This window comes from Pristis pectinata, chromosome 37 (assembly GCF_009764475.1).
Source record: "Pristis pectinata isolate sPriPec2 chromosome 37, sPriPec2.1.pri, whole genome shotgun sequence".
Taxonomy (NCBI): domain Eukaryota; kingdom Metazoa; phylum Chordata; class Chondrichthyes; order Rhinopristiformes; family Pristidae; genus Pristis; species Pristis pectinata.
Genome location: NC_067440.1, coordinates 11,047,431 through 11,070,621, shown reverse-complemented (window position 1 = coordinate 11,070,621; position 23,191 = coordinate 11,047,431). Strand labels below are relative to the sequence as shown.

General features: G+C 49.5%; 1 protein-coding gene across 1 annotated transcript in view; it reads right to left on the bottom strand.

The window, feature by feature from the left end:
• trappc14 (trafficking protein particle complex subunit 14) overlaps nt 1-23,191 on the bottom strand; it is a 45,075-nt gene that overhangs the window by 9,009 nt on the left and 12,875 nt on the right. The window contains exons 3-10 of the mRNA XM_052044547.1: nt 17,314-17,443; nt 13,311-13,397; nt 10,888-11,008; nt 8,007-8,154; nt 4,734-4,816; nt 3,608-3,780; nt 2,902-3,056; nt 1,604-1,800 (exon numbers count right to left, since the gene is read on the bottom strand). Coding sequence (XP_051900507.1) covers nt 1,604-1,800; nt 2,902-3,056; nt 3,608-3,780; nt 4,734-4,816; nt 8,007-8,154; nt 10,888-11,008; nt 13,311-13,397; nt 17,314-17,443 — 1,094 coding nt within the window. The remainder of the gene's footprint in view (nt 1-1,603; nt 1,801-2,901; nt 3,057-3,607; nt 3,781-4,733; nt 4,817-8,006; nt 8,155-10,887; nt 11,009-13,310; nt 13,398-17,313; nt 17,444-23,191) is intronic.

Genomic DNA, 23,191 nt, shown 5'->3' with positions numbered 1-23,191 from the left:
CCAGGAGCCTGAAGACCCACACTCAATGGTTCAGGAACAGCTTCTTCCCCTCCGCCATCAGATTTCTGAACAGTCCTGGGATGACGATCAGAAAGGAATATTGGAGAACCGTTCCCAGAGGATGCTGGGGTGGGGGGGGAACCTAATGGAGCAGGTGATGTACGGGGATCAGGGTTGACCTGTAATGAGGTTGGTGGGTGAAGGGAGATGACCAGAGTCACGGGGAGATACGGCACAGAGACAAACTCTTCAGTCCACTGACCAACAAGCAGCCGTTTTTTCACATCAGTACTGCTCTAACCTGGCTTTTATTCTCCCCACCTGCCCATCAACTACCTCCCTCCAGGTTCTACCCCTCACCCACACACTAGGGGGGCAATTTACAGCGGCCAATTAATCCATCGACCCCACACGTCGTTGGGATGTGGGAGGGAACCCATGCAGTCACAGGGAGAGCATGCAAACTCCACACACACACACACACACACACACAGTGCCGGAGGTCGGGATCGAACCCAGGTCTCTGGAGCTGGGAGGTAGCACAATACCCTCTATGTGGCACCTTGCTGGCACTCAACAGACCATAATATGCGTGCGTACCTTCGTAGTGACCTCTGCACTGACTGCAAGTCAGAGCAATACAGCACGGATACAGGCTCTTCGGCCCAACCAGTCCATGCCGACCACCATGCCCACCCAGCTAGTCCCAATTCCTGTGTTCGGCCCATATCCCTCCAAGCCCCATCCCTCCATGTACCTATCCAAGTGCTTCTTAAATGAACCTGCCTCAGCCACTTCCACTGGCAGCTTGTTCCATATACCCACCACTCTGCGGGAAAAAGTTGCCCCTCAGGTCCCTTTTAAACCTTTCCCCTCCCACCCTAAGCCCCTAGTTTTGGACTCCCCTACCCTGGGGAAAAGACTGTTACCGTCCACCTTATCTATGCCTCTCATAATTTTAAACACTTCTATAAGGTCGCCCCTCATTCTCCTACGTTCCAAGGAATAAAGACCCAGCCTGGCCAACCTCTCCCTGTAATTCAGGCCCTCGAGTCCTGGCAACATCCTCGTAAATCCTCTCTGCACTCTGGACAACCATGGCACAGGTGCACATTAAGGAAGGGGCAAGAGGTAGGCGGTGTACAACCAACTGCTGAAGGGCAGGCATGGAGGCACCATTAGTGTCCATTCAGCTCATTGAGTCACGGAGTAATACTGCACAGAAACAGGCTCTTCGGCCCAACTGGTCCATGCTGACCAAGGTGCCCACCTAAGGTGCCCTATTTGCCCGCTTTAGGCCCATATCCCTCCAAACCTTTCCTATCCAGGTACCCGTCCAAATGTCTTCTAGCCATTAATGTACCCGCCTCGATAGTTTGGCAGCTCGCTCCGTGTGGACACTGCCCTCTGCACAGGGGTTCTGGTCACCTGCAGGACTGCACGCACTAGTTTGGCACCTGACTGCGCGCTCGGTTCCTTCGCGATCAGTGCAACTGAGTGCGTGGCAGGAGGCACCGGCGGGGGGCTGAGCTCCCTCGCGGGCACCTGGCCAACATGAGTGGGGGGTGAAGCGCCAACCGACTGCAAACGCGAGGCCCATTACCTCATCAGGTGGCTGCTGCGGGAGGGCTGCTGGTGGGAGAAGGACTGTGAGCGGCCCAGGCTGGCCTGGTGACGTTCCATCAGGTCCCGCACAGCCGGGCTGCCGGGGCTGCTCTTCCGGGACACGGGCCGCGCCTCGGGCGGCTGGCTGGGCACACTGGCCGTGAACTGCAGCTTCAGCTTCATGTGCTGGCTCAGCTGGGGGAGGAGGGAGAGGAGGGAAGGGAGGGAGAGAGGAGAGGACGGAAGGGGGGAGGGAGAGAAAGCAATTGGGGTTGGGTAGGCAGGGAATAAAATGACAGCAGATGGAACGTAAATACTACGGAACAATCTTTGAGGTCACCAGATTCATCCATCACAGAAACAGGCCCTTCAGCCCATCGAGTCCATGCCAACCAAGATTCCCATCCGAGCCAGTCCCACTTGCCCGTGTTTGGCCCACGTCCCTCTAAACCTTTCCCATCCATGTACCTGACTAAACGTCTTTTAAATGTCATTATTTACCTGCCTCAACCACATCCTCTGCTGGTCTGCTCCATATACGCACCATCCTCAGGTCCCAGTTAAATCTCTCCCCTCTCACCTTAAACCTATGCCCTGTAGTTCTTGATTCCCCAACCCTGGGGAAAAGTCTGTGTGCATTTACCCTCTCTGTGCGCCTCATGGTTTTATACACCTCTATAAGGTCACCCCTCAGTTTCCTATGCTCCAAGGAATAAAGTCCAAGCCTAATGCTGTGCTGAACTAATTAAGCTAACTAAACCAATCCTTTCTGCCTGCACATGGTCCATATTCCTCCGTTCTCTGCACATTCACGTGCCTATCTAACAGCCTCTTTAAACAGCTCTATCATATCTTTCTCCACCACCACCCCTGGCAGCACATTTCAGGCACCCACCACCCTCTGTAGAAAAACTTGCCCCATGCATCTCCTTTGAACTTACCCCCTCTCGCCTTCAATGCATGCCCTCTGGTGTTAGACACTTCTACCCTGGGGAAAAGATACCGGCTGTCTACGCCTCTCAGAATTTTATAAATCTCTATCAGGTCTCCCCTCAGCCCCCGCCGCTCCAGAGAAAACAACCCAAGTTTGTCCAGCCTCTCCTTATAGCTCATGCCCTCTAATCCAGGCAGCATCCTGGTGAACCACTCTCCAAAGCCTGCACATCCTTCCTATAATGGGGCAACCAGAACTGCACAGTTCTCCACGTGCATCCTCACCAAAGTTCTATACAGCTGCTGCAGAGTTTGGAGCCCACTACTGACACACCCCGTGTGGTTTTACCCAAGCATCAGTACCTCAAAGAGGCCGGCACGAAGGACCTGGAAGGCCACGCTGTACGTCACTGTGCTGCCTTTCTTGCAGTAGCCCAGATGGTTGAGGGGGGTGTGACAGACCACTGAGCTCAGGGTGGCCTCAGCAGCACGCTGCTCCTCAGTTGACAGCTTCTTCCCTGGGGAGGGGGAGACGGGGGGGGGGGGTGGGGAGTGCGGGAGGAGAGAGTCAGATTTGTACAGCACAGAAACAGGCCCTTTGGCCCAACTGGTGCATGCCGACCAAGGTGCCCCATTCGCCAAGGTTTGGCCCATATCCCTCTAAACCTTTCCCATCCATGTACCTGTCCAAGTGGCTTTTAAATGTTGTTATTGTACCTGCCTCACCCACTTTCTCTGGCAGTTCGTTCCATTCCACATGGATACCACCCTTTGGGTAAAAAAACTCAAGATCTGATGGTCCAGAATGAAGTCTCAAGTGCGCTGACACACACCTCCATCCTTCGGAGGGTATCATTACACCATGTCCCATCCCGGAATTGCCTTACATCCTGCACTCACGCCACGCCCTCTCGTCGCTACTCACACACCCACCTCCCCTTGCATTACCCTCCACAACGTCACTCCCCCACTGTCCTGCCCCCTCTCTCCCGCTCCCCCAAGGGGAGTCATAACCCACTGCCTCATGCAAGCCGCAGCCCCCACCTCTCCGCAGAGTATCAGGACCTACCTCCCTGGCAGCCAAGAGCACTCTCCGGGGTCCACACCAGCCGCACGGCCAGGAAGTCCTGCAGGTTGTTGAGGAGGGTGTACTTGACCGTGAACCGCTTGTACATCGACACCGGCGACTCGCACGACGCCATCATCACGAACTTGGGCCGGTCGAGCTGGATGCTCGGCAGCCTGCGGGAAGGAGACCGAGGACAACACCGTGTTCAAGACTCTCGACAATTCCCTAACCAGACTTAACCGAATTGGGGAGCGACGCAGAGGATCTTGCACTGGATTTCTGCTGCTAGAACGAGGATTGCGTATAGGTCTGGTCTCCACACCACAGGAAAACAATAGCGAGTGCAGGAGAGATTTGCTAGGACGTAGCCTGGAACAGAGGGCTGTAGTTACAAGGGGAGACTGCAGGCAGACCTGGTTGTCTTTCAGAAGTGTCGGGAACGTGCAAGTTAAACACCAGGAGATCTCAATTACAACTGGGAATGAGGAGTAGGTGAAAGGATGCAAAAGGATGGACTATTTACTTGGAGACACTTTTTAAGTCCTGCCACAGCAGCTGGGGAAGTTAAGTAAATAAACTGCTATGAAAGTTGTACAAAACATTGGTTAGACCGTACTGAAGAATATGGCACATAGTTCTGGTCACCACACTACGGGAAGGATCTGGCAGCAACAGAGAGGGTGCAGAAGACATTCACCAGGATGTTGCCTGGGATGGAGAGCTGTTGGGTAGGGTGGGTTTATTCTCACTGGGACACAGGAGCTGAGGGGTGACCTTATCGAGGTTTATAAAATCTCGAGGGGTAGATAGGATCCTCCCCACAACTCCTGGACACCCTCCCCCCACCGGATGCTCCAGATTCCTCCCATGTCCCAAAGACATCCTGGTAGGTTGAACGTTTGCTTCAAGTTACAAGAAGTGCAGGTCAACAGCAAAAGAATTAAACAGGAGTTGATGGGTGTGTATGAGAGAGAACAGGATGCAGGAAAATTGAGGGAAGAGAAGAAATAGGACTGAAGCTATTGCTCTGTTGGAAGGTGGCACGAACTAGAGGGGGTGAATGGCCTACATCTTAATAAATAAACACATGCAGCGTACAAGCAAGGAGCACTAAGTAGTCACCCACCTGTAATGTGTGTAGATCTTGTTAGTGAGAAGCTGGCTAGCAGGGGACCAACAAACAATTGCCGTCAGTGGGACTTCCAGCCCCTAAATGTGTTTCCAAACAGAGGAAGAAGTTATTGCTGTGGCACTTTAACCCGGGATCACAGAGCGAGTCTGGGTATAACACAGGCCTCAATCAACACAGAGAACTGCCAGCTACACACAGTGCAGATGAAGGGTCTTGACTCAAAACGTTGACTGTCCATATCCCTCCACAGATGCTGCCCGACCCGCTGAGTTCCTCCAGCTGTTTGTCTTTTTTTGCTTCAGATTCCAGCATCTATCATCTGTGTAGATGCTGGAATCTACTGTCTACTCTGTGTGGATAAACTTGCCCCTCAGATTGCCTTCAAATTTCTCCCCTCTCACCTTAAACCTGTGCCCTAGACTCTCCTGCCCTGGGACAAAGACTCTGAATATCTATCCTACATTATACCCATAATTTTAAAAACCTCAAAAAGGTCACCCTTCAGCTCCCTACATTGCAGGGAGAATAAACCCAGGCTTTCCAATCGGCCCTGGACATCCAGACTCAAGAGCAGCTCCTTCCCCTCTATCAGAGTCCTGAACCAGTCACCTCTTTCACATCCCCTTCCTGGTGGTGCTGCCATGTTCTCAGACTCTTAATTCTACCTCTTGGTTATTCCATTATTGTCACTTTTGTAGTCTTATTGCACTACTTCAAAGTCAAAGTCCAGTTTATTGTCACGTGCACAAGTGCATGTGTGCACAGGTGCAATGAAAAACTTACTTGCAGCAGCATCACAGGCACAGAGCATCAGATAAGCAGCATTCACAAGACAAACATAAATCCCATGCAATTTTTACAAGAACACAATTACAACAAAAACAAAGTCCATTTTAGATCAAAGTGGCCATAGCGGTGCTAAACTGTAGTGATTAGGGTTGTGCCGGTTGGTTCAAGAACCGAATGGTTGAAGGGAAGTCCTGAACCTGGTGGTGTGGGACTTCAGGCTTCTGTACCTCCTGCCCGATGGGAGCTGTGAGAAGGTGGCATGGCCTGGATGGTGGGGATCTCTGATGATGGATGTTGCCTTCTTGAGGCAGTGCCTCCTGTAGATACTCCCGATGGTGGGGAGGGATGTCCCTGTGATGTATTGGGCTGAGTCCACCACTCTCTGCAGCTTCTTACGTTCCTGCGTGTCCGAATTGCCGTCCCAGACCGTGATGCAACCAGTTAGGACACTTCAGTTACGATTTTTGGCCACTCTGCTGGTTTGTGCTCGCTGTAGTGTTGTATTTATTATTACCATGTATACTGTTTACTCTGTTAGCTTCACGTGAAAAGGAACTTCATTGCACCCTAGTGTATATGACAATAATCTAATCTGATCCAATCTCTCTTTATAATTACAGCCCTCCATTCCATTCCTGGCCAATCCCTTCTGCACACTATTGCTACCACATCCTTCCTGTAGTGTGGTGACTAGAAGTGTACACAATAATCCAACTGCGGTCTAACCTACATTTTGTACACCACCCATGTGGAACAGTCTCATTGAGTAACAGGATGAGGAGGGAGATGGGTCCTAGAAAGAGGACTTAGCTCCTTATGGATCCCTGGAACAGCATCAGAACCTGGGACTGACTCTCAGAAAGGTGGGACCCTAAGCCTAAGAGTGCTGGGCACAAGTCCGAGGACTGATCACCTTGTGGTTTTGACGGGTATGGAACCATCCGGGTCACGCCCTCTCTTGCTGCTACTGTCAGGCAGGAGGTACAGAAGCCTGAAGTCCCACACCACCAGGTTCAGGAACAGCTACTTTCCTACAACCATTGGGTTCTTGAAGCAACCTACACAACCCTAATCCTACCTCAGCAACGGAACACTGTGGACCACCTCTGACTGAATCTTTGTCTTGCACCAATGTTTTGTTTTTCCCCCCCCTCTTCACCATCTTGTCTCATTTATGTATAATTTATGTTCCGTGTGTGGTCTGTACCTACATGCCTGTGATGCTGCTGCTGCAAGTTTTTCCATTGTACCTGCACCTCACTGTACTTGTGCACATGACAATAAACTCGACTTGACCTGAGTGTTATACTCTGTCATCGCGATTACAACTTTAAATAAGTCTAACTAAACTTTTCACCAGTTGCTGGTGGTGTGGCTCCAAGGCCCACCACACCACCCCCCGGAGAAGAAATTTCTCCTCATCTCAGTCCTCAGACTGCAACCCCTGCTTCTGAACACATCAGCCAAGGGAAAAAAGCATCCCCACATCTACTTGGTCAAACCCCGTAAAAGTTCTCTCTCTTCGATTGACTCCCTCCCACTCAAAACATCTCAACGTCTACCCTGTCCCCTCAGGATCTTCTACATTTCATTTCAAGATCACCCCTCATTCTTCTAAACTTCCAAATAATAACTCCAAATACTAGGGTCACCAGGATGCTGCCTGGATTAGAGGGCACGAGCTATAAGGAGAGGTCGGACAAACTTGGGCTGTTTTCTCTGGAGCGGTGGAGGCTGAAGGGAGACCTGATAGAGGTTTATAAAATTATGAGAGGCACAGAGAGGGTAGACAGTCAGAATCTTTCTCCCAGTGTAGAAAGTACTAGAGGACACTCGTTTAAGGTGACAGGGAGAAAGATTAAAGGAGATGTGCGGGGAAAGTTTTTTTTAAACAAAGTGTGAGGTAGGTGCCTGGAACAGGCTGCAGGGGTGGCGACGAAGCAGATACGATAGTGGTGTTTAAGAGGCTGTTACATACATGTGAATATGCAGGGAATGGAGGCATAGGGATCGCGTGCAGGCAGAAGAGACTTTAAACTACTTGGCAGAGACATTGTGGGCCGTAGGGCCTGTTCCTGAGCTGTACTGTTCTATATCAACACAACTTCATTAGCCTCTCACGGCAGAGCAACTTGTGTTCCAGGAATTAGCTGAATGAATCTCTTCGGGATGGTGTGCAGTGCCAGTACATCCTTCCTTCAAATAGGGGACTAAAACTGTGCAAGGTACTGCTGGTGTGACCTCACCAACACCCTGTCTCTATATATCCCCATTTCCAAACTCCATCTCTCTTACAACAAAGGCCAACGTGCCATTTCCCTTCCTAACTACCCGTGCACCTGCCCAATAATTTTTGACCACACGTGCACATGGACAGTTAGATCCCTCCGAACTTCACATCTCCCCCCCTTTACGATGGGCGGTGCCCGAAAACCCATCCCGACTCCGGAGGAAAGAAGCCCTCGTGACCTGCCTTACCTCCTTGGCGTCTTCGTGCGGCCGCTCGTTGATCTGCAGCTGAAAGAGGAAGGCTTGTTCCTCCAAGGCGCTGAGCTTTATCGGGAGGTGGCTCGAACTGCCGCTCACCCTGTAGAACGACGCCACGGACACGTCCCCCGACTGGTGGCTGTGGTGGGGAAACCAAGGACAGGGATATTCAAACCAACCCTCACAAACCCGGGACCGCCAGCCATGACTTGTACGTACACAGTCCCTTCAACAGCTGTGTTACTAACCACGGTCTAACACCAACCATAGGAGGAGACATTAAGGCAGGTGGCAGTCAGTCCGATCAAACAGGTTTTGAGGAGCATTAATAGACCTCTCTTTAAATACTTCCTGATAAGAGTTTGTAACATGATGAGAGGCATCGATAGGGTAGACAGTCAGAGTCTCTCTCCCCAGTGTAGAAATGTCAAATACTAGAGGACATGAGAGGGGGTAAAGTTTACAGGAGATGTGTGGGGCAAGTTCTCTTTCAGTTCTGGTCACCTCATTATAGGAAGGATGTGGAAGCATTGGAAAGGGTGCAGAGGAGATTTACCAGGATGTTGCCTGGTTTAGAGAGTATGCATTATGAGGAAAGACTAAGGGAACTAGGGCTTTACTCTTTGGAGAGGAGGAGGATGAGAGGAGACATGATAGAGGTGTACAAAATATTGAGGGGAATAGATAGAGTGGACAGCCAGCACCTCTTTCCCAGGGCACCAACGCTCAATACAAGAGCGCATGGCTTTAAAGTAATGGGAGGGAAGTTCAAGGGAGATATCAGAGGAAGGTTTTTTTTTAAAACCCAGAGAGTGGTTGGGGCATGGAATGCGCTGTCTCGGGTAGTGGTGGAGGCAGGTACATTGGTCAAATTCAAGAGATTGCTAGATAAGCATATGGAGGAATTTAAAATAGAGGGATGTGGGAGGAAGGGGGTTAGATAGTCTTAGGCGAGGTTTAAAGGTTGGCACAACATTGTGGGCCGAAGGGCCTGTATTGTGCTGTGCTGTTCTATGTGGGTGCCTGGGCTGCCGGGGGAGGTGGTGGAAGCAGATACGACAGTGGTGTTTAAGAGGCTGTTAAATAAACACATGAATACACAGGGAGTGGAGGGATGTGGATCAGGGCAGGTCGATGGGATTGGTTTAATCTGGCATCACATTGGGTGCACACATAATGGGCTGAAGGGCCTGTTTCTGTGCTGTACTGGTGTATGTTTTATTAGGGCCATAGAGTCATACAGCGCGGAAACAGGACCTTCAGCCCATCGAGCCTGTGCCGACCATCAAACACCAACCACCCATTTACACTGATCCTATTATTCTTCCCGGATCCCACCCCCTCATCCACACAGTTAACCCACCGACCCGCATGTTGTTGGGAGTCGGTTATAAGGAGATAGGTGGGGGAATGGGATTGCTCCAAGAGCAAGCAGAAGTTCAGTGGGCCAAACGGCCTCCTCCTATGATACAAGAAATATGCGAGGCTAGACAGCCACGTGATTGCCCCAACATGGAAGGGGTGAACTACTCACCTCAGGGGATAGGATGGGCAGTACATGCTGGCCCGAGCAGTGACTACAATATTCCACAAACAAATAACAAGCAAGTGCTGGAGGAACTCGGCAGGTCAGGCAGCATCCATGGGGGGAAATGAACAGTCGACATTTCAGGTCGAGACCCTTCGTCTGGAATCCTTCCAGTCCAGTTGAAGGGTCTCGACCTGAAATGTCGACTGTCCATTCCCCCCCACGGATGCTGCCTGACCCGCTGAGTTGCTCCGGCGCTTTGCGTGTTGCTCCAGATTCCAGCGTCTGCAGTCTCCTGTGTCTCCAAATAAAAAGCAAGTTTCCCAGTGTCTGCCCGTGATCCCCAAATTCACCCACTTCATCACTGGTGGCCGTGCCTACAGCTGTCAGAGTCCTAAACTGGAATGCCCAGCACATAACTCTCTGCTCCCTTTTAGGTGTTCTGTAAAACCTACTGACATTTTAAATGATGCATGACTTGGTGTCAAATTCTGCCCGATAACCATCTCTAGTGAAACACCTTTGATAGGTTTTACTGCATTCAAGGCAGAATGTGAACTCAAGTCATTGCTTGAACAACATTGGGGCTCCACTTTTCTCACACTGAGCAGCAAGGACCCAGGACAATTCTATCGGAGCCTCCCAGTAGTATCTATTGAGTAGTAACCCCCAATCCCTCAAAGTAAAAACCATACTTGCCCCCCCTCCCCACTTCCCGTCCAGCCAAGTAACAACCATTCTCCAACCCAGTTACCCAAACACCAATCTGCCCCTACCCCCTAGTAACCACCCTTGGCCCATCTCCCCAAACTCTCCTCCTCATTCCCCCACAACTCTGAGCCCACCCTGCAAACCACTCCATCTCTCCAGCCACGAAACAACCCTTCTAACAGCCCACTCCCCCAACCACCGATCCTCCTCTGCCTCCTAGTAACAACCCTCCAGGCACGGTAGTGCAGCGGTTAGCGTAATGCTCTACAGCGCCAACGACCCAGGTTCAATTCCGGCCGCTGTCTGTAAGGAGTTTGTACGTTCTCCCCGTGTCTGCGTGGGTTTCCTCCTCAGTAGCAGCACCCCTTCCCCCACCACCCCACCCCACCCACACTCCCTCTCCATCGAGCTACCAGGATCAGTCCCCGCTGCCCCAGTGCGGTTGGTGCTGAGAGCATTAACCAATCCCCTCAGCGTGTACAGGGCACCAACCCCGAGAGGCAGGTTACTGAGCCAACAGGAGAAAGATGGAAGGGCAAACCACCCCCAACACCGACTGGGAGCACCGCACCAGCCCTACGTCTTTGCCGGAACCCTCTGCAGCTCGAGAAGACGTTAAGATGCAGCTCTCACCAGACATTGTCTACCAGCAACACGGAACCGTCAGGCATCATGGGCAAGTAACTGGCGTTAAAGTTTGGCAAGATCCGCACATCCTGGACGGAGATCTCCTCTTGAGAGGAGGTGTTTAGCACTATGGGAGTGGAGAGAGAGCAGCCATTTCAACAGTCATCACAGTGTTGGCAGCCAAAGCAATTAAAACCTTGCGTTGAAGTCAAGAATTATTGCATTAAGTAGTGCGTTCAATACAAAATTATGCAGCATTTTCAGTCAAGGTTTGACAGCGAGTTAGGACCGATAAAATACAAAGCATTAGGAAGAAGGCAGCGGAGGTGCAGCAGCCACAACTTCAACAGCAACAAGGCTCGTGGAGAAAAGAAGCCAACAGTAGGTAATCACACCACACTAGGAGCGTCATGCCCTGGAGCTTCAAACAAGCGCAGCGAGTCACGGAAATCCATGCACACAAAGACGGACGTAGGGGTTAGAGGGGTGGGGAGGGGGGTGCCAGTGTTCAAACCCTTTCACGGGCAGTGAGTGCAAGGTGAGTAACAGGATGCTGGTGAGGTCACATTTGGAATACTGTGTCCAGTTTTGGTTGCCTTGCTGTAGGAAAGATGCCATTAAGCTGGAAAGAGCGCAGAGGAGATTTACGAGATGTTGCCGGGACTCGAAGGGCTGAATTATGGAGAGAGGTCGAGCAGGTTGGGATTTTATTCATTGGAGCGTAGGAGAATGAGGGGTGATCTTATAGAGGTGCATAAAGTCATGAGGGGCATAGATAGGTTGAATGCACATAGTCTTTTTCCCAGGGTTAAGGAATCAAGAACTGGTGGGCATAGATTTAAGGTGAGAAGGGAGAGATTTAACAGGAACCTGAGGGGCAACCTTTTCCACCCAGAGGGTGGTCCGTATATGGAACGAACTGCCAGAGGAAGTGGCTGAGGCAGGTACTTTAACAACATTTTAAAGATACTTGGACAGGTACACAGATAGGAAAGGTTTAGAGGGATATGGGCCAAATGTGGGCAAATGGGACCAGCTTAGATGGGAATCTTGGTTGGCATGAAACAGTTGGGCCGAAGGGCCTGTTTCAGTACTGTATGACTCTATTCCCACTTTAAATACTTTCATTGATCCAGCCTCCACAACCATCCAGAGATTCATCACCCTCTGTGAGAAGTTCCTATGGACCTCAGTTTTGAATGACTGCCTCTAATTTAGTAATTATGTCCCCTTGTTCGTGACTCTCCCACTGGTGGAAACCTCTCCACTGGACGCTGCCTGGGTTACAGGGTATGTGCGATAAGGAGAGGTTGGACAAACTAACGTTGTTTTCACTGGAGTGGCAGAGGCTGAGGGGAGACTTGATCGAACAATTTTATAAAAGTTATGAGAGGCATAGGTAGCGTAGACAGCCGGTATCTTTCTCCCCCAGGGTTGAAATGTCTAATACTAGAGGGCATGTTCAAAGGAGACGTGCAGGGCAAGTTTTTTTTATATAAACACAGAGAGCGGTGGGTGCCTGGAATGCACTGCCAGGGGTGGTGGTGGAGGCAGATACGACAGAGATGTTTAACAGGCTCTTATTAGACAGGCACATGAATGCGCAGAGAAGGGAGGGAGATGGGCCATGTGCAGGCAGAAAGGATTAGTGTAATTAGTTGTCATGATCTTAATTAGTTCGGCACAACATCGTGGGCTGAAGGGCCTGTTCCTGTGCTGTAATGTTCTACCGTCAATGCCCAGGACTGTAAGAGCCTGCAGGGGGTTGTGGACTCAGCCAGCTCCATCACGGGAACAACCCTTCCCACCATCGAGGACATTTTCAAGAGGTGGCACCTCAAGGCGGCAACATCCATCACTAAAGACCCTCATCCTCTGGGACACACCCTCTTCTCGTTACTATCATCAGGGAGGTGGTGCAGGAGCCTGAAGACCCACACTCAACGATTCAGGAACAGCTTCTTCCCCTCCGCCATCAGATTTCTGAACGGTCCATCAACCCATGAACACTACCTCGTTATTCCCTTTCTTTTTGCACTATTTATTTTGTAACTTATAGTCATTATGTCTTTGCACTGTACTGCTGCTGCAAAACAAATTTCACATCATATAACGTCAGTGATATGAAGTCTGATTCTAAGATACCAAGGAGAGATTAAGGGCTGATCTGAATTTCTCTAATTGTTGGCGAAAGAGTCACCTGTCTTTCCCTCATTTTGGGGGGGGTAAACATGTGATTCGGGGAAGGAAGGGTTGACTGATCGAGCACTTGCGATGGGCTCAGCTCTTGCGACCGCCAGCTGTCTAAACACAGGGCGCATTTAAATCCCCCAGCCTTTATATGCGATCAGCAGGTTTACGTGAAAGAGGGAGTAAGAGCTCGCCCCACACCACCACTGCGTCAGATTGCAGTCGACTTGGCCGCTTACCTTTAATCACAGTTAGCTGCTTCCCCGACACGTTGAGCTGCCGACACTTGACCGTAGGAGGCTGTAGTACCGTTAGTAATGTACTCACTGCGGAGAGGGCACAAGTGAGATTGAAGACTTGACAAAAAATCCAAAGCATACTTAACACAGGAGGAGGAGGAGGCGGCCACTCGGCCCTGCCGTATACATGCCAGCTCCCAGGGAAGCAATCCAATTTCCCCCTTCTGCGTTATTTTCTTTCACCCCTGCAACTTATTATAACATAGAACAGCACAGCACAGGAACAGGCCCTTCGGCCCATCTTGTCTGTGCCAAATTAAACTAATTCCTTCTGCCTGCACATGATCCACATCCCTCCATTCTCTGCACATTCATGTGTCTGTCTGAAAGCCTCAAACAGCTCTATCGTACCTGCTTCCACCACCATCCTCCCCCCCCCCCCCCCCCCCCCCCCCTCACCTCCCGGGCAGCACGTTCCACCATCTCCCTGCACATCTCCTTTAAACTCCCCCCCCCCACCCCCTCACCTTAAAGCTATGCCCTCCAGTAAATAACTTCCACCCTGGGAAAAGAAGATTCTGAATGTCTACCCTATCTCTGCCTCTCATAATTTTATAAACCTCTATCAGGTCTCCCTTCAGCCTCCGATGCTCCAGAGAAGACAACCCAAGTTTGTCCAACCTCTCCTCATACCTAATGCCTCTCTAATCCAGGCAGTATCCTGGTGAACCTCCTCTGCACCCTCTCTAAAACCTCCACATCCTTCCTGTAACGGGGTGACCAGAAATGCACACAGTACCCCAAGTGCAGCCAAATTTTATACAACTCGATCATGACTTCCTGACTCTTGTACTCAATGCCCTGACCAATGAAGGCAACCATCTCCTTTACCATCCTATCTACTTGCGAAGCCATTATTCCCTCTCACACATACCCACCAGCCTCCCCATTGATTCTTATTAAGCTGCATTTAGGGGCAATTTACCAATTAATCTGCCAGCAGGTCTTTGGGATGTGGGAAGAAACTCATGTAGTCACAAAGAGGTGATTTGCAATTGGTCTCTTGTCAGATGTTCCACAGCTTTCTATTCTATTAAACATCTGGAAGCTGGGGTATCTGTTGCTCGATGGTTCCCCTGAGTTTCAATCCCACGTTCAGCTTTACACCCTTCCCATTCCACCCCAATCCCAAGTACTTTGCTTTACAGTCGAGGTAAAATTTTTGTCCTTTGCAGTGTTGGAGTTCGAATTGGTTTATTATTGTCACTTGCAACGAGGAACAGTGAAAAACTTGTCTAGCATATCGTTCATACAGATCAATTCATTACACAGTGCACTGAGGTAGTATAGGGTAAAACAATACAGAATGCAGAATAAAGCGCCACAACTATAGAGAAAGTGCAGTGCAGGTAGACAATACGGTGCAAGGTCATAACAAGGTAGATTGTGAGGTCCAGAGTCCACTAAATATTGAGAACAAGCTTCAGTTGTATGGAGGGGACTTGCACATTCCTGGTAAAGTTATTCCAACTAATCCCAGGATTGAGAATAGGAGCTGTAGGAAAAGGAGACCACTTGGCCCATTAGAATTCTGCTGGCTCTTTGGAGAGATCTCACCTAGTGATATAACCTGGAATTTTTCCTGCAAGGAGTTAATCCAAGCACTGCTCTGGAATTAGTCTCCAAGTTTAGCTTTCCCGATCCCAACGACTCCTGTGTTGAAGAGTTCTCTTCTCCCCTCTAGGTCTATTTCCAATGATTTAAACCTCCGACCACTGGGTTCCCACTTGGGGTTTACTCCAGTTCCTCTCAATCACCTTGAAATCCACTCTTGACCCAATGAAAACAGGCCAACTTTCCCAAACACCCATCAGTTCTCAAATCCCTATTAACACCTCAATAAACCTTCTGTCTCTCTTGACGGATGGTGCCCAGACACCAAACGCCAACCTGACCACTGCTTTGCAAAGTCTGGCGAAGGTTTCTTCCCTATTACCTGCTAAAGTTTTTTTTTTAAACCATCTTACTAACTTGGAGTGAGATTTAAGAAATGGACAGTGTTTGCCCAGCCACTTGTGTGTTCCTTTAACTGCTAAGGCTGGTCCTATGTGCCAGCTCCACAAACTGACTCCAATCGTAGAGAGAAATGGTAAAGAAACAGGCCCTTCGGCCCACTGAATCCACACTGACCATCAATTACCCATTTACACTGTGATCCCATTTTACTCTCCCCTCCTTCAATCAACTTCCTCCAGATTCTACCACTCGCCCACACACTCGGGAGGCAATTCACCCACCGACCTGCACGTCGTTGGGATGTGGGAGGAAACCGGAGAACCCCGGGGAAACCTATGCGGTCATAGGGAGAACATACAAACTCCACAGACACACAGAACCAGATGTGGGGATCGAACCCAGGTCTCTGGAGCTGTGAGGCAGCGACTCTACCCGCTGCTTTCAGTAGGTGTTGGGAGAAGGGGAGGATGGTGATCTTAAAGCATCAGGCTCCACAGGGCTTGAGACAATGACGTGCTTCCATTGGATTGCACTCCCCTATGGGTCCGCTAGCAGAGAAAAATTCACACCAAGCTACAGAGGGAACAGACATTTAAAAGAGCCGAGCTTTAACCCCGGACGTTCTCGCTTCTCCCCTCTCCCATCGGGCAGAAGATACAAAAGATTGAGAGCATGAACCACCAGATTCTACCCAGCTGTTATCAGACTTTTGAATGGACCTCTCACATGCTAAAGATGAACTCTTGATCTCCCAATCTACTACGTCGTGGCCCTTGCACTTTGTCAACCTGCACTGCACTTTCTCTGCAACATTAACAATTTATTCTGCATTGTTTTCTTTTTACTACCTAGATATACGGATTGATCTGTCTGGATGGCACGCAAACAAAAGCTTTTCAGTGTATCTTGGTACAGGTGACAATAATAAACCAATACCAATAAACTCCCAGCCTATCCAGCCTCTCCTTGTCACCCAGGCCCTCCAACATCCTCGTGAATCTTTTATGCACCTTTTCCAGCTTCATGAACACAGGAACGTTATGTAGGTTATATGGATGACTCAAACATCATTTATAAATTCGCAGACAACACCACTGTTGTTGGTAAAATCTCAGATGGCGACAAGGAGGCGTACAGGAGTGAGATAGATCGGCTGGTTGACTGGTGTTGCAACAACAACCTTGCCCTCAATGTCAGCAAGACCAAGGAATTGATTGCAGGCTTCAGGAAGGGGAAGTCAGGAGAACACACAGCAGTCCTCATTGAGAGGTGAGCAGTGGAAAGGGTGAGTAGCTTCAAGTTCCTGGGCGCCAACATCTCGGAGGATCCATACTGGGCCCAATACATTGATGCAATCATGAAGAAGGCTCTACTTTGTTAAGAGTTTGAGGAGATTCGGTACGTCAAAGACTCTTACAAGTTTCTACAGATGTACAGTGGAGAGCATTCTGACTGGTTGCATCACCGCCTGGTATGGAGGCTCCAATGCACAGGATCACAAGAGGCTGCAGAGGGTTGTAGACTCAGCCAGCTCCATCACAGGCACAACCCTCCCCACCAGTGAGGACACCTTCAAGAGGTGGTGCCCCAAGAAGGTGGCATCCATCACTTAAGGACCCTCACTACCTGGGACATGACCTCTTCTCGTTACTACCATCAAGGTGGTGGTACAGGAGCCTGAAGACCCACACTCAACGATTCAGGAACAGCTTCTTCCCCTCCACCATCAGATTTCTGAACAGCCCATGAACACTACCTTATCATTCCTTTTACTACTGCACTATTTATTTTGTAATTGATAGTAATTTTTATGTCTTTGCACTGTACTGCTGCCGCAAAACAAGTTTCATGTCATACAAGTCAGTGATAGTAAATCTAAATCTGAACATTAAGAAATGGGGCTTTTTCCACTGACTGCTAACTGTGTGAAGATACTTGGCTCGCTGTTCATCCATCTGTACTGCTGGTTGCCCCATCATCACTGTACCTTGAGCTTTAAAAGTGCTTTGATCTTCCCTGAAGATCTTGGAAGGGTTCTGGTTCTGCAGGATGGTCAGGTAGCCGTGCTCCCTCACCTCGGCCTTCTCCTGATCCCTCTTCCATACCGTGACGACGATCTGCAGTGGAGAACACAGTTCAGAGGATGTCAACTCCTGGGGCAAAGCCGGCGGGTGAGGGCGGCGAACTTCCGAGGAAAGCAGGGGGAGAGGGGTTCTGAGGACAAAAGGCAGGACGGTCAGGTCAAAGGAGGGAGAGGGGATTGGGGTGGGGTCAGTGTCAGACAGATAAAGGCATGGATGGGGGTGTAAGGAGGGAGTTAAATTGAGCAGAAGTCACATTTGATTCCTCCTTGGCATGTGTAAGAGTAACTCTAAAATGGTGGTGGTCATACAAAATGGTGTCAGCCTAGAATGTGGGAATGCTTTTAGAACCACGGAAGTGCTGATGTACAGCCTTGAGGATAGGTAATGATGGAGGACACATCTTTCTGCTGACATGCTGTCTCCATCTTTGAGATAAACCATGCTCTCTGCCTCTGAGATATGCGCCTAGGCCAAGGGTCTTCAGGAGATAAGGGCGTACAGACTGGTACCATAACTGAAAAGTACTGGTGTAGGAATTATGCTAGGTTTTGAAAGGTATAGAGCAATACAGCATAGATACAGGCCCTTCGGCCCCACCAGTCCATGCCTACCACGGTATAAAAAGCAACTTCTTTGCACAAATTGGAATCTTCACTTAGGCTGGGTCTCGACTGGGGCCAAGAGACAGAAGGCTATGGGACACCTGGGGTTCCCTCTAGCACTGTGTAGATCGGTTCACTGATGCGTATCATTTTGTTTCCTTCTATTTTGTTAAGTATCTTTCCTTTTGTATTTTATTTTTAATGCAACTCCAAGTTTTCTGTAACCTTTAACACATATATAGTGCCTCCTTTGCGAATGTGTCTTGTTGCTGAATCAGAAAAGAACAAGGAATGAGTTTTAAAATAATTTTGATACGGGGGAGGGGGGCGAAAGAGTGGGAAAGATAAGATATCGTTATTAGTTACATGTACATCGAAACACACAGTGAAATGCATCTTTTGCGTAGAGTGTTCTGGGGGGAGCCCGCAAGTGTCGCCACGCTTCCAGCGCCAACATAGCACGCCCACAACTTCCTAACCTGTACGTCTCTCTTTTTTGGAATGTGGGAGCAAACCGGAGCACCCGGAGGAAACCCACGCAGACACGGAGAGAACGTACAAACTCCTTACAGACAGCGGCCGGAATTGAACCCGGGTCGCTGGCGCTGTACTAGTGTTACGCTAACCGCTACACTACAGTGCCTGCCCCAACCTGATGCTCATGGCCTGTTTTGTAACTGGCTCCTTCCCCTACATCAGCAAGAACAGCCGATTCAGGTGGTGCACTCGTGGCCGACTCTCCCGGATACAGGAACATCCCAAAACAAATCCCGACGTGAGGAGGTTGCCGGGGTGACGGTGGAGGCGGCAGAAGCCACTCTTCCTGACGGAGTGCAGCTTGAGCACGGAGAAGCCGAGGACAGGGGGTAGGGAAGACATCACTGCACCAGCCAAATACCTTGGGAAGGCTGTGGTTCTGAATCAACAATCGGACAGACACACATCTGCAGCAGTGGTCTGATGAGTCGATCGACCGGGCATGGGCCAAGCGGAATGTCTGCAGGACACACTTCCCGTGGGACACCCTCTGATGGGCCGGAGAGGGGAGGCCAAGAGCATTTAAACAGGAACTCAGTCCGCTGAGCAAGCAAGACGCTCCCCAACTGCTGCAGTGTTGAGCTCTGGTATCACAAGTGGAATTGGCATTGATGGGATTACACTTGTGTCATAGAGCCATGCAGCACAAATACAGGCCCTTCGGCCCAACCAGTCCATGCCGACCACAGTGCCCACCCAGCTAGTCCCAATTACCTGCATTCGGCCCATATCCCTCCAAGCCCCGCCCCTCCATGTACCTACCCAAGTGCTTCTTAAATGGTACTGTTGTACCTGCCGCACCCACTTCCTCTGGCAGCTCACTCCATAAGACAGACATCATTCAACAGGAACACTGGAGTGCCCTTCTGCACCAACAGGTCACTTCTGCTTCACACCAGACGCTGGAGATTTGCCAATGCACTGTTGGTTTTCCGGTGGCAGAGAAAGTGGGGAAGGGATGAGTAGAAGAAAGGAAGTATCGCCGACAGGGCGAGACCAAACGGGTTAGTCGAGCCACATACCAGTATGTTATGCTTTTTTGTTTATGCGATGTGTTGGTCACAGGAAGGCAATGGGGCACACAAGTAGAATAAGAAAAACTGGGCCAAAATGAGAGGCAGAAATGGACAGCTGTGAAAGAGAGCAAGTTACACAAATCCGTTAACAAAAAGTGGCTGGGTGGTGAAGGTGGCGTTTGGCACGCTGGCCTTCATCAGTCAGGGCATTGAGTATAGAAGTTGGGAGGTCACAGTGCGGTTGTACAAGATGTTGGTGAGGCCGCACTTGGAGTATTGCGTTCGGTTTAGGTCGCCCTGCTTATAGGAAGGATGTCATTAAACTGGAAAGAGTGCTGAAAAGATTTACAAGGATGTTGCCAGGTCTCAAGGGACTGAGTTATCGGGAGAGGTTGGACAGGCTGGGACTTTATTCCTTGCAGTGTAGGAGACTGACTGGTGATCTTATAGAGGTGTTTAAGATCATGAAGAGCATAGATAGGGTGAATGCACAGTCCTCCCCCCCTCCCCTCAAGAGTTGGGGAATCAAGAACTACTGGGCATAGGTTCTAGGAGAGGGGAAAGATTTAGTAGGAACTTGAGGGGGCAACTTTTTTTTAAAAAAGGATGGTACATACGTGGAATGAGCTGCCAGAGAACATGGCTGACGTAGGTACAATAACTTTTAAAAGACAGTTGGACAGGTACATGGATAGGAAAGGTTTAGAAGGATATGGGCCAAATGGGACTAGCTTGGATGGGCATCCTGGCCGGCACAAACCAGATGGGCTGAATGGCCTGTTGCCATGCTGTACGACTCTCTCCCTGGGATCAAGGAAAGCTTTTCAAAACTGCTTTTTTTCCTCCAACGCTTTGAAATGTTGCTTTTGAAAAACAAACAAACAAAAATCTAATTTTGTCCCATTCCCATTTAGCACATAACCTTAAAAAGAACATTCCAGGGAAGGGACATAAAAAGCTGATTTACAGACTCTCCCTGGTTCCTCCACGCTCTTTAAATAGAACTGTTGAACTTGGTTGCACTGATTATTTGGTTTTCCGACTTCTAATCTCCCACAGCTGCTGACGGGAGTGCTTCATACTGTGCCTATTTACAGAACGAGAGCCTACATCACACAGGATGAGGTTGTGGGTTGTTTGCTAGTTGCACATTTCCGAAAGAACCTTTTAAGAATTTACTCATGCACTGATCAGCCTTTCTTGATCTTTGTTCAGTTAAATCAACCCCCTCACTGGTGTGAAATAGCTGCAGAAAAAAAATGCTGGAAACACTCAGCAGGTCAGGCAGCATCTGTGGAAAGGGAGCTAGTTAACATTTCAGGTCCAAGACTCTTGTTCAGAACTGGGAAAGAAGAAAAAACAAGTTAGGCTTCAGTGGTAGAGGAGGTGGGGGAGGGATGGGTAGAACAGAGAAAATATCTTCGATAGGATGAGACCAAACTGGTTAACGTCGCAGTTTGTGTGTGCGTGTGTTGTCTGTGACCGCGGGGATTTCCACTGCTAGGTTGGTGGGTTCATTGGCCACTGTAAATCCCCCCCCACAAGTGTGTGACTGAGAGGTAGAATCTGTGGGGGGGGGAGAGATGTGGGGAAAATAACATGGGTGGATGATGATTGATGTGGACTCAGTGGACCAAAGGAACAGTTTCAGTGCTGTATGACTCTACGTTAACTGTTTCTTTCTCCACAGATGCTGCCCAACCTGATGAGTATTTCCAGCATTTTCTATTTCACACTTGCAGCATCTGCACTTTTGGATTCCCATCGATGTGGATCACGAGTTACTTTGGTCAGGCAAGGGCAGATTTTCTTCCCTGAAGACCAGAGAGCTAGACAGGCCTGACAGTAATCCAATGGCTTCAGGGGCACTGTTACTGACACCAGCTTTTAAATTCCAGATTATTATCTCCCAGTGGTAAAATTTGGTTTTCTGGATCTGAGTCACATGTCAAGTATTTTAAACACCTTGCTCCCACTTACCTACTTGGCAACTCAAGTAGCCTTTTTGCATCTTCTACTGCCAAAAATTGATTTAATCTAATGAACACGAAACCTATTTAGTGAGTTTTTTTAAAAAAAATAGCCATGATTTACTTTGTTCAAGTTGTTCACAGGAGTGTGGGGGACATTAATCCTCCTTTACATTGGCGAGACCAGACGCAGATTGGGTGACCGCTTCGTCGAGCACCTTTGCTCCATCCGCCTCAACGGCTGGACTATTTTAATTCCACATCCCACTCCCACACTGGCAATGTCTGCCCACGGCCTCCTCTACTGCCACGTGGAGGCCAGGCACAGGTTGGAGGAACAACACCTCATATTCCGTCTTGGGAGTCTCCAACCTGACAGCCTCAACATCGATTTTGCTAACTTCCGGTAGCCCCTCCCCTGTTTCCTCGCCACCTCCCCCCCCCCCCCTTGATTTCCCTCTTTCCTGTGGCTCCATCACTCGTTCTCCTTCCCCTTCCCTGCCCTGCCCAATGCCTTTATTCCATGGTTACTGTCCTCTCCTGTCAGATTCCTCCTTCTCCAGCTTTTTGCCTCTTCTATCTATCACCTCCCAGCTTCTCACACCATTCCCTTTCACCCCATCCTCTCACCTGGACTCACCCATCACCTACCAGCCAGTGCTCCTCCTCCTCTCCCTATATTCCGGCTTCCTGATGAAAGGTGTCAGCCCAAAATGTCAACTGTTTATTTCCCTCCACAGATGCTGCCTGACCTGCTGAGTTCCTCCCAGCATTTTGTGTGTTGCTCCAGATTTCCAGCATCTACAGTCTCTCTCGTGTGGACATTAATCTTTAACCCCTAGAGAATGCTGACAGTCCAAAGTAAGATACCGTACGTCATAGGCAAGCATTACATAACACCTTAAGGCTACACAATGCTAGCCAACATTTCTATAAGCACCTTTCTTGACCCTTCAGGATATCCTAAACCCCTTGAACAATTGGTAGATTGGTTTATTATTGTCTCTCACCAACTTTTATTGATGCACCATTAAAGCATCCTATCTGGATGCATCACGGCTTGGTACGGCAACTGCTCTGCCCAGGACCGCAAGAAACTGCAGAGAGTTGTGGACACAGCCCAGCGCATCACGGACACCAGCCTCCCCTCCTTGGACTCTGATTGTGCTGGCTGCTTCACCAAGACAGCGAGAGGTAAAGACAAAGACCCCACCCACTCAGGACATTCTCTCTTCTCTCTTCTTCCGTTGGGTAGAAGATACAGGAGCCTGAGGGCACGTACCACCAGACTTAAGGACAGCTTCTACCCCACTGTGATAAGATTATTGAACGGTTCCCTTATACAATGAGATGGACTCTGACCTCACGATCTACCTTGTTGTGACCTTGCACCTTATTGCATTGCACTTTCTCTGTAGCTGTGACACTTTACTCTGTACTGTTATTGTTTTTACCTGTACTACATCAATGCACTCTGTACTAACCCAATGTAACTGCACTGTGTAATGAATTGATCTGCATGACTGGTATGCAAGACAAGTTTTTCCACTGTAGCTCGGTACAAATGACAATAATAAACCAATACCAAAACCAATACATGCCTCACAGGTGGATAGGGTAGTTAAGAAAGCTTATGGGATGTTAGCATTTATAAGT